General features: G+C 41.9%; 1 protein-coding gene across 2 annotated transcripts in view; it reads right to left on the bottom strand.

Annotated features, from left to right (window-relative positions):
* The window catches only part of SMARCAD1 (SNF2 related chromatin remodeling ATPase with DExD box 1), a 108,728-nt gene that overhangs the window by 37,198 nt on the left and 55,058 nt on the right, over positions 1-16,472 (bottom strand). The window contains exons 9-10 of one of the 2 annotated variants that reach the window (XM_073638184.1): positions 12,904-13,292; positions 2,207-2,409 (exon numbers count right to left, since the gene is read on the bottom strand). In XM_073638184.1, the coding sequence (XP_073494285.1) occupies positions 2,207-2,409; positions 12,904-13,292 (592 nt within the window). Of the gene's footprint in view, positions 1-2,206; positions 2,410-12,257; positions 12,637-12,903; positions 13,293-16,472 lie in introns of those variants that run through there. The other variant, XM_073638195.1, reaches the window with a different exon arrangement.

Here is a 16,472-nt window from a genome sequence, read left to right as displayed (position 1 = left end):
TGAGCGCCAACATTGCTGGAGTGCCGTGTGGGAGGTATTAGCTATTTTTTATTTTACACTGGGGAATACAGTATTTCATAAGGAATGGTCAAAGTATTAAGTATGAGCATGTGTGTGAGATTATGTGCATAAGCGGGTGTTTGAGTGAAAACAGATAAAAAGTAGATTGTGAGCTCCAGAATTGGGAATTAGCTCTGTACAGCACTACAAAATATCATGGCGCTATATAAAGAATGGGCTACAAATAAAATAAATCTAGACAAAATATGCAAACATTCATCTGCAAGTGAATGGAATATTTTATGCCCCATGTTCAGAAAAATAAAATTGGGGTAGAATGATGACCATGCTGGGGATTTCAAAGTCTACAGCATGTTCATTACTGCCAGGGTAAGTAAACTACAAAGCAGAGGATTCTCTTCATTTAATAAAAACTGGACTGGCCAATCTGCAGCAGAAATTAGGTTTCATCCGAGGATTTCTGCTGTGGATTATGTACAAGTACGACATGAATTAGCCTATGCAAATCTACAGCCTAAGGCTGTGTGCCCACGTAGCGTTTTTCATGCGTATATATGTTGCGGAATTTCCGCAGCGTAAACGGTTGTTAAACGCTAGGTAATACGCTCCCCATGGTCCCCAAGGGGAATCCGCAAGTCCTATGCACGTGCTGCGGATTTTTCCGCAGCGTTTATGCTGCGTTCAAAAAACCGCAGCATGTCCATTAATTTGCATTTCCGCAAGCGGAATTGCCTTGTGCAATGCATTAAAAACGCAAGTCAATTCCGCATGTGGAAAACGAGCGATAAACGCGCAATAAGCGCATGCAGAATTCCGGGAGACGACTTGCAGAAATGAAGCAGAAATTTTCTGCTTCATTTCTGCAACGTGGGCACATAGCCTAATAAGGTGATATAGAAGTTAGAAACATGAGCTTTTGCCTCTTAGAGTACTGAGAGAATACCTGGCAGCACAGCACGGCTAGCCTAGTTCTGATCGGCGAACATACCTCTCTAAGAGAATACCTGGCAGCACAGCACGGCTAGCCTAGTTCTGATCGGCGAACATACCTCTCAAAGAATAGATGGCAGCATAGCACGGCTAGCCTAGTTCTGATCGGCGAACATACCTCTCAAAGAATAGATGGCAGCACAGCACGGCTAGCCTAGATCTGATCGGCGAACATACCTCTCTAAGAGAATACCTGGCAGCACAGCACGGCTAGCCTAGTTATGATCGGTGAACATACCTCTCTAAGAGAATACCTGGCAGCACAGCATGGCGAGCCTAGTTATGATCGGTGAACATACCTCTCAAAGCATAGATGGCAGCACAGCACGGCTAGCCTAGTTATGATCGGTGAACATACCTCTCTAAGAGAATACCTGGCAGCACAGCACGGCTAGCCTAGCTATGATCGGCGAACATACCTCTCTAAGAGAATACCTGGCAGCACAGCACGGCTAGCCTAGTTATGATCGGCGAACATACCTCTCTAAGAGAATACCTGGCAGCACAGCATGGCGAGCCTAGTTATGATCGGTGAACATACCTCTCAAAGAATAGATGGCAGCACTGCACGGCTAGCCTAGTTATGATCGGTGAACATACCTCTCTAAGAGAATACCTGGCAGCACAGCACGGCTAGCCTAGTTATGATCGGCGAACATACCTCTCTAAGAGAATACCTGGCAGCACAGCATGGCGAGCCTAGTTATGATCGGTGAACATACCTCTCAAAGAATAGATGGCAGCACAGCACGGCTAGCCTAGTTCTGATCGGCGAACATACCTCTCAAAGAATAGATGGCAGCACAGCACGGCTAGCCTAGTTCTGATCGGCGAACATACCTCTCTAAGAGAATACCTGGCAGCACAGCACGGCTAGCCTAGTTATGATCGGCGAACATACCTCTCTAAGAGAATACCTGGCAGCACAGCATGGCGAGCCTAGTTATGATCGGTGAACATACCTCTCAAAGAATAGATGGCAGCACAGCACGGCTAGCCTAGTTCTGATCGGCGAACATACCTCTCTAAGAGAATACCTGGCAGCACAGCATGGCGAGCCTAGTTATGATCGGTGAACATACCTCTCAAAGAATAGATGGCAGCACAGCACAGCTAGCCTAGTTATGATCGGTGAACACAGCTCTCAGAGAATACCTGGCAGCATAGCACAGCTAGCCTAGTTATGATAACATACCTCTTTGATAGAATAGATGGTGGCTGTACGTTCCATCCACTCTCCCCATCCTCAGTGATGTGAGTGACTTGCTTCATCAACTTCTTTGAAATGTCTTCACATTTGTTCATAAGCTTCAAAACCACCTCTCGCTCTTTGATCAATATTTTGCAGTCCCAAATCAGGTCTATTGAAAGTGTATTCACTCGGTTCACTTTATTAAGCTGCAGAGAAAACACAACCTTTTATTTAATATCGATTCACATTTCACGGTACATTTCATTTATACCTCGCCTGACCAGCAGATGGCACTCATATCATTCCACAAGCTAGAACGAGGGTCAGGAGCGCATTTTATATTTCTAACTGCAAAATTAGAAAGAAAAGCCATTGTGTGTGAATTCACATTTTCATGTTTTTGTCTCAACATTGCTATTACCTTTATGTAAAAAAAAGAAAACCTCACACAAGGGTTGGTTGACTTGAACAAAATCCAAGTTAATATCCTCATCAATGGCCACATAGTCAGGGGTGAGATTACCTAGTTTTAGTCTAAATTCAAGAAAGTAAAGTGTAATCATTTACAGTACATACTAACATGCCGGTTGAGTGGGGTTGTTGTTCTACAATGGGTACTGCAATGACATTACAGTATTTCAGACAAGATAACGTGCATTTAAAGAAGATATGAAGAAAGTGGCAGATGGTTAAAAGAAGCCTCTATCCAACATACTTCATTAGCCTCCAGTACTATGCCCCTACACACTTCTTCACCAGCGGTCATGCTGCTGACACTGATGGGGAGACCAATGTGCAACCTGGCTGTCTGGACTGAGGAACAGCACCGTTATTAACAACTTCCTCCCCGGACACCGTAAATGCTCGCTCTGTGGCTACGGGCACCAGTACTTTCATTTTCTTCACTGTTTTTCTGCAATTATGCTTTGCACAGTTTTCTCAAAAGTGTTAGAAGTAGGATAAGCTTTTTAACTACATATCAACTGAATAGCAGATAAAGTGCAGTAAATGTTCAGGGCTGCTGTGTCCATGCTTATATCTGGCAACCATCAAAGCAGGTAACAGCTGATCATTGGTCATCAATATGTAGCCCAAGTAAATGTGTGGATTGAGCCTTGAGGAATACATACATACATACAGTGATTCAATCTGTGCAGGTCCACCAATCAGCAATTTGATCAAAACAGATTCTCATTATCATACGAATATGGAAAGTCAATGGCCCCTTTAAAGGATTTAAAGGGTAGGAATATACTAGGCTGCAAGTGAACACACAGTATTTGCCACCGAATTGTTAAAAGCAGGAATAAATAAGCAAGAGTAAAAAACCAAGTGATGGGCAAAATTGGGACAGTCACAGAACTGTCACAGCAGCTTCAAAATGTCAGATCTTAGAGCATGTTCCTAGTATACAGCGGGCCAAGAAAGTGCTATTGGCAACAGTGGCTTGGGAACACATAGCTCATAGATGTGCATTGGAAAGGGAAGGCAACCATGTTTGATCAAATCCCACAGAAAAACTGGCTAGCACAAATTGATGAAAAAACGTTATTAGTTGTTGATCATCTTCAAAAACTAAAAAAAATATATTCCCCACTTTCACTGTGCAATCTAGCACTGACACTCCTGCCCAGTCTTGGTTTACCAGCTGCCAGTCAGTCCGAGGCCTCAGTAGTCCTGTGCTCAACTACTGGCATCATGGTTCAGGTCATGCCAGTAAAGTATAGCACGACTGCAGGAGACAACTATTGTCTGTAGCGGTCACATCCTGGCACTGATGAAGGCGGGGAGCCCAGTGGCTGCACCAATGTAGACAACATGAGCTGCTGAAGGGCGATGGCTGCAGCAGGAGTGTACGCTGCACTCGTGATGTCATCGCTGCAGCCAATACACAAAATGGACCAATGGCAGACAGTCCACCCTAAACCTGGGGAGGGAGAGTAACATTTAATTGTATTGTATTAACCCAGCGCTGGTGATTAGAGGACAAAGTAGCCAAGAGCAGAAAACCCCTATAATAGTTACAAGCACTTGGAACAGATGCCCAGTGTAATCGTGCCAATCAATCAAGAGAGATGCCAACTGGTTCTTTTGTATTGCATTTTGGGAAAGAAATGGTGGCAATGTATACAATGGAATCATCAGCTTGGAGGCGATAATACCTAGGAGCTTAGAGATGTTAATAAGCTCTTCGAGTGCTACTACCATATACTGGTAGTCAGGAGGCACCACCCAGTGCCTCTCCTGTTAGCTGGATTTATCTGGAAGCAGCACTCTGCTGCGCCTTATGTAGTCATGGCATGTTGGAGTGACAGGACACTTCAGGGCTTAGCTGTATAGCTAAGGTGTGGAGATAGAGAATGAGGTTTGAAGTTCTTAGCTGGAAGGTGTAATTTTCTACTTTATTCCTTATCAGTAGTGGAAGCGGGGAGAAAAATCATGTAGCTAATACCTAAAGGGATTTAACAAATCCAAATGATCACAGAATTATCTATGGATTCTGTGTTATTCCTCAGTAATATAAGACTAGAATCCAAAGAATGACAAATACAAAAATGTGATAACGTAGACACAAAATGTAAGACTGAGCAATGATTACTGGTGGCGAGCATTGCCCTAATATGAGCACTATACCACAATTCCTGTCCATGTGAGAGCACATCCGATTATGGCACCCATATGTAGGGACGAGCCTGAGAGCGACCATTACTTATTATACACAGTCATTTTTCTGGATGAGAATCACTGATGGTTTGGTGCATACACTGGACTTTTCCTGTTACTCTCTCAATGCTGGGGTCTTAGTAAGGTTGTCCCATCTGGGACAGTTACGGCATAAATTATCCAATATATGCGAGTACCACTGGTGGTCAGTAATGGAGGGTCACTACCTAGACAAGTCTACTTCATGCCAATCCTTTCCATAGGAGCTGTAAGACATTCAGAACAGGTGTGGATAGACAAGACAGACGTTATAGTACATCAGTAGATGTTCATAATGCAAAAAGAAAGAAATGGGTATGTTCACAAGAGACAGATTGGTTGCAGAGACTTCAGTCACCGTCCCAAGGATCCAAGTGAGTGCAAAAAACAAAAAACAAACATTCAGATGAAGGAAAAGGAAAAGGATTTTTCACATTGCAGAAATGTCTGCCATGTGTGAACATAACCTTACAGCTAAAAGCTTTTCCAAGTACATTTAAATTTATGAATTGAATATTCCACCAATGAGGGATCATGGGGGTCCAATCCTCAGCACGCTGTTAGTCAGTTGCTTTGTGGGGCTACATTATCTACCAAGAACAGCCTTATCTTGTACTACAGGCTGTCAGTGGGCTTCTTCCCATTCCTGTGCATGGGACCGAGCTGTAACACTGAGGAGCAGAGTAATCAACGGAGAGGCAGTAGTACCAAAATGCCCCTTCAAGCAGTCAGACCACCATCTATCCGATATTGATGGCCTCAATTTTAAGAATCTTGAAAACCCCTTTAAATGTTACCTAGAAAATTACACCACATTAAAAAGCTGAACCCGGCATTTGTTTTCTCCTCAAAGTAATCACTTTGGGCATGTTCTAAACTTGTAAATGTACATCATTCACACATAAGTGGATGGCAAACAACCTCAACAACACTTGGACAGGAAAAGATCTGTGCTGTTTCAGCCACTCTCTCATGTAACCATGCTGAGACACTGCTCAAATTTGCAGTAATTAAAGGGGTTGTCCACTACAAGGCAACCTCTTCTCATTTCTCATGTTTGGCCCCGTTAAACTAAAAAATACCTATACTCACCTCCGATGCTGTTCCAACGGTGTTGGCACTCGCGTTTCCAGGGCTCACGTGAGGTTATGTCACATGAGACCTGCGCCCAATCAGCGCTGGCGTCACTGTCCCGATCTTCGGACAAATAGAACATCAAGAGGAAGTGAGCGAGCAGCTGCAGCCCTGACTTCCTGTTGATGTTCAATACGTCCGAAGGCAGAGATAGTGATGCTGGCGCTGATTGGGCGCAGGGCTCACGTGACATAACCTCACATGAGCATGGGAACGCGAGTGCCAACACCGCTGGAATGACACTGGCATGGGAGTTGAATATAGCCGTTTTTATTTCAACAGGGCCAAACACGAGGAATGAGAAGGGGTTGTCCAAGTAGTGGACAAGCTCTTTAAACCACGTACAATGCGCACACACAATATATGATAGATAAAATAAAATGGAGACAGCTTTGAGGTGAGGAAGGGCCAGTATACTGCTTCAGACGCGAGTAGTATGGAGTGGGGAAATAGTGAATGAAGGCTTCTGCGCGCCTTCAAGGCCTAGATGATACCAACATGGACACAAGGCTTTGCTTCAGAATAAGCGTCTGTTTTGAAGCACACTTTGACTAATACTGCTGTATGGACAAGATCTGATACGGTGTAAAAAGGGAGACTATGAGCATGATTGTTCTCTATTTAGTTCATGACTAATATCTATATCTAAGTGTTCAGTTACATTTTTTGTACTCCGCATTTATTTTATTGGTGTATTTCTAGTGCTATTATATTGCAAAACAAAATGTGAGTGGGTCTGAGCCGCATTGCCAGACACTGCCTGTGGGCACAAAAGTAGCAATGTTCCTGAAAAGAAGCAGGAGTCTTTATTCTAAGCCTCCTTCAAGCCTTTTACAGAGAATCTGCCATAAACACCATGTCCAATATGGCACCCTCACCTTGATTGACTGAGACATCACTCATTCGCACGCACAGCACCCGGATGCTAGAAGGAAATGCAGCCTTATGCGGCTTGTTTTAGAAAGGTGTTCTCACAGAATTATAGCACCCGCTAAAGCAAAATGTGATCGGTGTTTTACAGGTCAATACTAAAAGGTGCCTGTCTGGAAATAAGTGGACTTCCAGGTCTGACCTAAAACATAATTCTATCAGAAAACACAAATAAAAATTAAGCATGGTGGCAACCAAGTAGCCACTCCAAGGTGACACTAGATTACAAAAACACTTACTGGTGTGAAAAATTATGCTAAAAAGGCATCCATGTCATGCTCAAATGGTCTTCCACTGGGGGGAAAACAAAAAAAGTCATGCTTTGAACTGCTCTGGTTTTTACCCATCACACCCACCTGATATCTGTGATTTCCAATGGACTGAAGAAAATTGTGCCTTGACCCAATTCTAGACCATTTTAAAACCGGCGTACAACATTTTCTAGCTGGAGGGCCTAATTGTCAGAATTAACCAATCCTAAAGGCCCATTTACACTGCATTATTGCGAATGAGTGTTCCTAGGAAGTCTCGCTTTCCAATAATTGTGCAGTCTAAACAGGGTGCCGAATATGTGAAATGATGTTTTAGTTTGCCAAAAAGATCATGGTTTTCAGCAGCACATCATCCTTTGTAAACAGTACCTGTGCTGCCGAGTACAATGGCAGGGTATTACAGATTATTGTGCGTCGGCTTCATTCAGACGTCCGTTTTTCACATATGTGTTCTGTTATTTTTTCAGACCACGTGTTTGAGCAAAAGTCACGGAGACCTGTCCTATTTTTGAAATAGGATGAGAAGTACCAGTACAGGTCAATGGGTCTGTGTGCGGTCTATGATTAAATGGGCTGTCCACTAGTAGGACAACCCCTTCTCATACCCCCTGCTTGGCCCCCATAAAATAGAAAAGCTTATACGCTACTTCCGTACCGATGCCGTTCCCGCGGTGTCTGCAGTCGCTCTCCGCGGGGCTTCTGTGCGGTTGTGTCCCCGCACGGAACTGCAGCCCGGAATTCCTCTTCATGTTCAATCCGTACGTAGGTGGGGACAGGGACGCCGGTGCTGATTGGGTGTCGCAACACCACACGAGAGCCCTGGGGAGAATGAGTGTCGACACTGCGGGAACGGCGACGACACGGGAGGCCAGCATAAGCTTTTTTATTTTATCAGGGCAAAGCAGGGGGTATAAGAACGGGTTGTCCTAGTAGTGGACAACCCCTTTAACACTGCAAAAGATAGGAGAAGCTTTGTAATTAATTTATTTAACCATTTGTGGAAATCTCCGATGAAACACTAATGGTAAAAATTGACACACGAACCAATCACAGATGAAACACTGATCGATAACACTAATGGACCTTTGCGTATGTGAACAAAGAATCATGTCTGAATGAGGCCCAAAACGGCACTTAAACAACCACCAAATCAGTAAATATTTATCAGCAGCAGCAGGGTAATGCAGCAACATCGGCTAACTGCACCTTGAGAGCTGCAAAACTTATGTGCGACCCTCAGAAATTTATAGCATAAATAATTGCAGATTCCAGTTCAAGGACCCTAGACTTGGCCGAGAGCTGCATAGAATGGCACTGCAAGCCACATATTGTGCACCCGTTTTAGAAACAAAAAGGTAGAACAGCAAACTGCCTTTAACAATGCAACAGTCTAGAGAACAAAAACAGCACAATCTGTGGGACCAAGTAATACAATCAAAAGCGTAGAATAACCATTATTCTTTAAAACACAAAAAAAAAGAAAAAGAACCCACCCACCCCAACTTCAATGCACCCTAATGCTACTCACCCCTTAAAATGAAAGAGTAACAATATTGGTACTGAACAGCATGGGAAACAAAAGTGCCATTTATGAAAGCCTTCTAGGCATCTTTATAAAAGATGACATAAAGACTTAGTATAAGCCCCATGCAAAAATAAGCCCAGGAAGACTTTATCCATGAGCTTAAACTAGGATACATTAGAAGATTGTGTAGGTAATAATATGGGTGACGTCCTAGCGCCTTCTACATTATGTGGGACACCTGGTAACATCTACACAGCTGCGCCAAGCTCCTGGATGACAATGGGATAAGTTCATGGATTTGAAGGTGTCACCACGTTACTTGATTGTAAGATAGATCAAAAAGTCCTAGGAATAGAATATCTAAAAACACCTGGCAGAGAAGCTATGCTACACACCTTAGCGTGTGTGAATGGCACAATATACCGCTGAATAGGCAGATGTTAAGGGACCAGATATAAAAAAGACATGCCACACAGAATGAGTAATAACTTAAAGGGGATTTTATCAAACTATAAGCAGAAAGGAGCACAAACCTAGTTTACCTTATGGGATTGTGGCATGTAAGCGATGGAAAGTTTACTTACACCTCACCCATGATCAAAGGACACATACTAATCACTATGGACGTGCCCCACGCATGGCGGAGTCAACATAAAGCCAACATTCTCCACTAACATTAATACGGATATTCTTCCTACTATACCTCTGAACCAATTCATTGGGTTGCACAGAATATCTAAAACTATAGAGTTTAGAAACTGATAAAGTTCTACCCTCAATTTGTCCATAGCCATGTTCAGGGATCGGAAATATAAGACCCTACATGTTTCCTCACACTATAATTAGGATACCAGGATCCATCAGGGGCCCATAAGGGTTAACAATAAAGTTCTAATACAAGGGCAGGCCAATAACCTCACAGTGGTGTGGTAGAGGTTGAAAGAAGCACTGTGTGGGTACTTGCCGGCCATTGTATTGGACCAACATTGTTAATCCTTCTCGGACTGACGAATCCCAGCAGCCTCAACTAGTGTGTGAAAACATTGAAGGTCCGATACAATGGCAGGCCAGTATCCATACAGTGGTAAGGCAGAGGTTAAAAGCAGTGTCTGGTGCAGCCACAGTCACCATTGTGTGGTTATTCGCCTACCATTGTATAGGTACTTCAAGGTTTCCTCACACTATATGAAGCCGCTAGGATTAAACAAGAGTCCAGAAGGATTAACAAAGAAGGTCCGATACAATGGCAGGCTAGTACCCATACAGTAGTGTGACAATGGCTGCACCAGACACTGCTTTCAGCCTCTGCCACACCATTGTGTGATTATTGGCCTCCCACTGTATTGGACCTTCAATATTTCCCCACACTATATGAGACAGCTAACAAGGATTAACAATGGAGGTCCAATACAATGCCAGGCTAGTAACCACAGAGTGGTTAAAAGCAGTGTCTGCCACAGCCACGCCACACTGCACAGCGTACCGTTGTACAGGACCTTTAATGTTTTTTCTTCAGAAGCCTCATAGTTCTAGGAAACACGTAGGACCATATATTTCAGGAGTCTGGAGCTGTTTAGCGACAGATAGAGCATCAGCCTAGATCTATTTTCAGATTCTGCACTTTCAGGGCTGTGTTTTACTATTCACCAACAATAGGCTCAGGGTACTGAATTACATGAGAACTGGGATGTAATGTGTGGCAGCATCTGAGATATAGGGGCTGCTTTCAATCTTGCATTAGACTACATTATTTTTTACCCATTTCTAGTCACTGGAACCGTTAAGGCTTATTAATAAACATAAAAGTTTTACAATTTCTATTTCAATAAATTGTGGATTAAACAAAAATAATTATATAAAATAAAACTAAACTTCAAAAGAACCTCGTCTTCTTTTTGGAACTATAGCCATAAGCTCCAGATAAAGACAAGAGCAATATATTAAAAGGGGTTTTCCCATGAACAAAGTTCACTTTAACCAACACTTTAGTCAATAGATCTTTTAATAATAATAAGTTCCACAATCTTGTTTGTTTTATTTAAATAAAATGTTCCTGTGCGGAGATAATCTTATAAATGTGCCCCTGCTGTGTACTGTGTAATGGCTGTGTCTGACCGTACAGGGACATGGTCTGATCATACCACATCTCCTGGGCAGGGGAGGACACAAAAGAGTATACAGACAGGACAGCAGGGGATCACAGTTGACTCCTTCTTGGAGGTAAAGCATTGCTCAAGAAGAGGCAGGGAAGTGTTTTGCCTCACAAACAGAATCAGCTGTGATCCCATGCTGTCCTGTCTGTATACCCTTTTTCTTCCTCCCCTGCCCAGGAGCTGTGGTATGATCAGATCATGTTCTGTACGGTCAGACACAGACATTACACAGTACACAGCAGGGACACAAGTATAGGATTATCTCAGCACAGGAACATTTTATTTTTTTTAAACACATCCAATTGTGGAACTTATTTTTATTCCAAGTTCTATTAATTAAAATGTACATTGTTTGTGGGAAAACCCATTCAAATCTGTACTGTATTGAAACAGTGTAATAGCAAAAGTGTCCACCCAAACTCTCACAACTGAACACATGGAATAGAAAGAGTAAAACTTTGCAAAATGCACTATAAAAATCTGTCCTGTTAATACAAGACGGAAAAGGTATCCATTAACTACACTAGTATATGTTCATGTCTTGGCAGCCTAACATCTGCTTGAAGTCTAATTCTTCTCTGTGATTTGGGGCATGTAGTTACAACTACCAGAGAATATTTGGGCGTAGATGCTAAGCGACAAGTTTAATCAAATAAAAAAAGGGGGAAAAAAAAAAAATCTTCAATTCACTGCAGGTCAACACATCATTTACTACATTATCTATTCGCCAAAGGGGAGAAAGTAAATGAAGACAGACATCTGTGGGAATGGCAGCCCTTTAGCAAATACTTTTACAAAGAATTAGTTAAGGCGAAGCCCAACAAGTTCAGCGGTGAGCTGTCTAATAGACAGATGTTGTCAGAGCAGCCAAAAGCTCCAGGCAAAACGAGTCTCCTGTGTGCAGAGAGCAGCTTGTGGCTCCGTGCTGCAGTTTTAGCAATTACTTCTCCCGTGTACCCTCTTTTCTGTCCCCATTTCTAAAACGTAAAAAAAAAAAATGCTCCGCTGTTTCAGAGACGGGACTGTAAAATTGGTTTTGTTACCCAGAATACCTAGTGAGTATGCCCACTTCACAACTCCATAAACCTTTCGTCTCTCCATATAAAGAATACTATATCTGAATGACAATGTAATCTTTTCTAACACAATTCTGCAGAAAACAGAACAACATGTATACAACAAGGCCTGCACTGGTACAAATTACAAATGGCATTTCATGGAAAGCCATAAAAGAAAATCCAAGCAAGCATTTAGGAAAAAAAACATTCGCTACAGTCAAAAAAGGAATTTGTACCAGATTTGGAAAAGTATATGATTTATAACATGCGTGTACTTACCATGTTCAGCTAAAAGATCCATTTCAGAAAAAAAAAAATCAGTTTTCAATGCTCTCTGGGTGAAGCAAAAGTCTGACAACGTCTGAGAAAATGGCAGCAATGTGTAAGCAGAAGAAAGGTGGAAAAAACTCACAGATCACAGCTGAGAAGCAAGCAGTGAAAATGGGGAAAAGAACAATTCATGCTGGCATCTGGAAGCATGGAGCTGCCCTTGCAGCTGTTTCTCCAAGCAGTCGCAGTGGAGGGAGAAATCCTGCCACATTCTTGCCTTCTGCTTGACTTTTCTGCTAAAATAGCTCAGGACAGACTGGCAAAGTTCTCCTTCTCAAAGGAAAGCTCTAATGTCTGCTTCAGCAGAGCTCTGAACCAAGTTTCTAGGCTGCTGAATGAGTGACAGCATTGCCAGCCAATCAGCTTGGATTTTTCAGGAAAATCACCCCTTAATTTATTCAAAATTAGGTCATATGACACTATATCATCTGCTATTGGCTTAGCATGAATCTAGTGTTAGCCTGCTCAGGAAAAGGCCACCCATCTATGCCTCCTTAGATTGTAGACACCTCTTGCCTATAAGCATAAAAGGAGTATTAAAAAAAAAAGAAAAAAAAAAAAAAAAAAAAAAAGGTAGAGTACAGTGAAAACTTACCAGAGAATCCCAAGAATGGAAGGGCCGGAGCTCAGTGATCCTCTGAGCTTTCTTTAAAGAGCACTGAGGGATGAGAGCGAGCTCATCCAGGGAGGCATCTTGTAAGAAGCTGACTATTTTAGCTTTGTATTCCTCCTCCATTGTTTCTTCTCCACTGCTGTAGTCTTCATCCAGGACACTGCCTGCATCCGAGGCGGACTCCTCGCTTTCGGAGTCTCTTTTAAAGTTGCTGAGGTTATATTTGTCTTTTGATTTTTTCTTTACACCGTTTTGCGCCGGTTCCTGGCTCGATTTCTTGTTGGGCTTCTCTTTGGCGCTGTTTTTAGGGTAATTTGGGGTGCTTTCGGAAGCTCCTCTGCCATTAGACACATCAGCATTCCGCAAGCCATCTGTTCATGTAACACAAATACGGTTTTAATACAATTTACGCATGCAGCTTTCTGAACTCTACTGTGATTCGCACGTGTCTCACAACTAATAAGTGCGCTTGGGAAAAATGCGCTCGGCAGCATAACATTAATATTCAAGTAGTGAATGGCAGTTCTTTCTTGGCCTTTAGTGATATTTACATGGTAAAAGAGAATATAGAACACTAGGTCTTCAAGAACAATATGTCTGGTCACACGTTAATACATTATTCCCTCTCTTTTCTGACACAGTGGGTGGAACTATTAGGGATGCTCTAACCTTAGCCCAATCACTGCGGGAGATCACTCCTGTCCTACTGGTCTGTACAGCTGTGCACGGCATACATGTTCTACTGAACGGAGAGAAGTGTGCCATACACATGCTGGAAGGAGTGAAAGAGCCATGCTTTATTTCTATGTCAAGCTATCCCCCCATTTAACAGTTGATTTGCTGCACACTTGTAAAATCAGCAGTTTATTTCTGGAAGCAGAAAACTATGGTTAATAAAAGACAATGTACTGCACTGTGCATATGTGACTATGAACATATCCTGAAAAATGACATTGGTTTCAATCAATTAGCATTAGTGTTGTAAAATGTAAAATCGATTCAGACGGCAGAGGGCTCTGCTTCCACATAAAATATCTGCAAAGTCGTATCAAAGATATAATCGTTTAATGATTTATGTTAATGTAGTGCAGTGATTGGAGGATTATATACATCAAAAATAGCAGTATTGTGTTAGGCATCAGTCAGATGTCCATAATGAAGTCATGTAGACTACACCGTACTTATGATGCCAGATCCAGGTGCCCATGGAGTGCTACGCATTGTTTGTGTGTTACAAGTGGAACGTGGGGATTTACTAAGGGCACAATATGCCCATCAGCATGAAGAATTAGGCATGAAAATCTAAGCTTACAATTAAGATGTTTCTGATTAGCCAATTAAGAGATCACTCTTAGGCCACACGTTCAGTATTTGGTCAGTATTTTACATCAGTATTTGAAATCCAAAATCAGGAGTGCACACGGTTGGTAATGGCAGCGTTTTGAATGTCGTATACTTTATGCGGTGCCCAAAGCGCTGCACACAGGTGAATTCGCATGGGTTGATTGAACCATGCGGATTCACCGCATTCAATACATTGTACTGATCTAATTTTGCTTGCGGAAACTAGCGACTCTGCAAGAGAAATTAACATGCTGTGGTCTGGAAAGACGCGCCACATGTCCATATCCACAGGTGCACGTAGACGCATAGTGGACATGGGATTTCTACAAATCCATCCAATGTGCTGTAACATCTGCCCGCTGCGTGCAATCCGCAGCGATTACTGATCGTGTGCACGTACTGAGAGGAAAAGTATAATAGAAACACGGCACCACTTCTGATTATGGCTTACAAATACTGATGGAAAATACTGACCGAATACTGAATGTGGCCTTATAATACTTTGGGCTGGCTTTTTTTATTCCATAACTATATATTCCTATTTAATAAAATATTTATATCTATACATTTTTTAGGTTGTTTATTCTCTCTTTATACATTGTGAGCATTGTGTTTTTGTAGGTTACTAATACTTTGGTGTCAAAGTTCTTTGCTTTGTGTCAGCAAACATTTCTATCCATGTCTTAAGGCTGACACCAATACTTTTCACAGCTGAGGATTTGCTTCAATTGTGTCAAGGTCTAGGCAATCCTCTATGTGCTGCTCCTCTATTCTGCTCACTTCTGCATCTAAAGGACCAGTGATGTCACATCTGATAATATCAGCCGGACTGTGTGAGCGAGCAGCTGGTATCGTGCACCTGTCCTAATCTAATGAATAGGCAGATGCACAATGTTGGTGTAAAATATAACAATTCCCTACAAAATAACTCATAGTTCTGCATTCTGCCATCCCTGTCATTTGTAAACAGACAACTGGGTGTTACCATTCTCTTTGTCAGAGGGGTGTGTCCTCACATAGTCCAATACTGGCAGCATTGGATAGTGTCAAACTGTAGCGCCACACCTTAAGTGGTAACATTCAATGGTTGATATATTCATACATCTTTAGGAGGAATAAAGGAGGAACAACAGAATACAGTTCTAAAAACTCACGATACCGACCTTCCTTCGTGGGGTATAAAATAGCAAATGTGTTAGAATTGTACCTGTTGTCGTCTCCTAACAAAAAGTTTTAACTGGCTCATAGTAATCAACCCTGGTGGAACCAGAGCTGCACCTCATCATAAAATAAAGCAAAACAAAATAAAATCACATCAGTGTATAAAATGTTCAATCTTTGCTAAAAATTATATATATTATACATTTTCCACTGAATCCACATAAATACTGACTATACTGCATTAAATCAGATCTCGGACAATCATGTTATTTTGGCAAATATGATTAAGCAGAATCTCACATGAGATTCCTGCCGTCCTAGCCACAGGCAGCACAGAATACGGTTTGGATCCCCAATTACAAAGAACTATGGGAAGGTATTCCTAAAATAGTGAAAACATAAAAACTGTTTCTCATTTCCTCATTAGTAAATCAAACTCTACTTCTCCAAAGGCTACAGCAGGTCAGAACAAGGTCTCATTCAGACAACTGTTTTTCTGTACGTGGGAAACTGACCAATTTTCATTAGGTTTTTTGTTTGTCAGTTTTTAAAATCAGTGTTTCATCAGCTTTATGGTATAGCAAAAGAAAATGGAGGTTTCTCAAGCTTCACCTAGCAGTCTGTGAAAAATGGACAGCACCAGGATGGCATCAATGTACTGTCCAAGTTTTTTTTTTACAGATCCAAAAAAATATGCACTGGTGAGTTTGATCAAAAACGGACATGTGCACAGCCCAGTTCAGGGGGTTGGAATTATTTCTGTGAAAAAACATGAATAGAATACGTATGTGAAATCCAAATGTCTGAATGAGGCCAAAAGTGCAGATTGGCATAAAGATGGGGTCTGTTGGTGGTCGGTAACCACAGGCAGGATGAATACAGGTTTCCTTTAAACCCATACCATGTATCTTTAGTTTTCTTTGTGCCAGTATAAACCTAGACTTTGCAGTGGATTTCAATTCTTTGCAGGTAGAAGACAAAAGGAGAAAAAAACTGCTTTCAAATCTGAATGTAAACGTTAAATACAAATCTTTAGAAATATAATG

This window comes from Phyllobates terribilis, unplaced genomic scaffold, assembly GCF_046119375.1.
Source record: "Phyllobates terribilis strain yellow unplaced genomic scaffold, ASM4611937v1 Scaffold_1__5_contigs__length_1240528914, whole genome shotgun sequence".
Lineage (NCBI taxonomy): Eukaryota > Metazoa > Chordata > Amphibia > Anura > Dendrobatidae > Phyllobates > Phyllobates terribilis.
The sequence above is the reverse complement of the archived record's forward strand: the minus strand, read 5'-3'. Positions and strand labels throughout refer to the sequence as shown.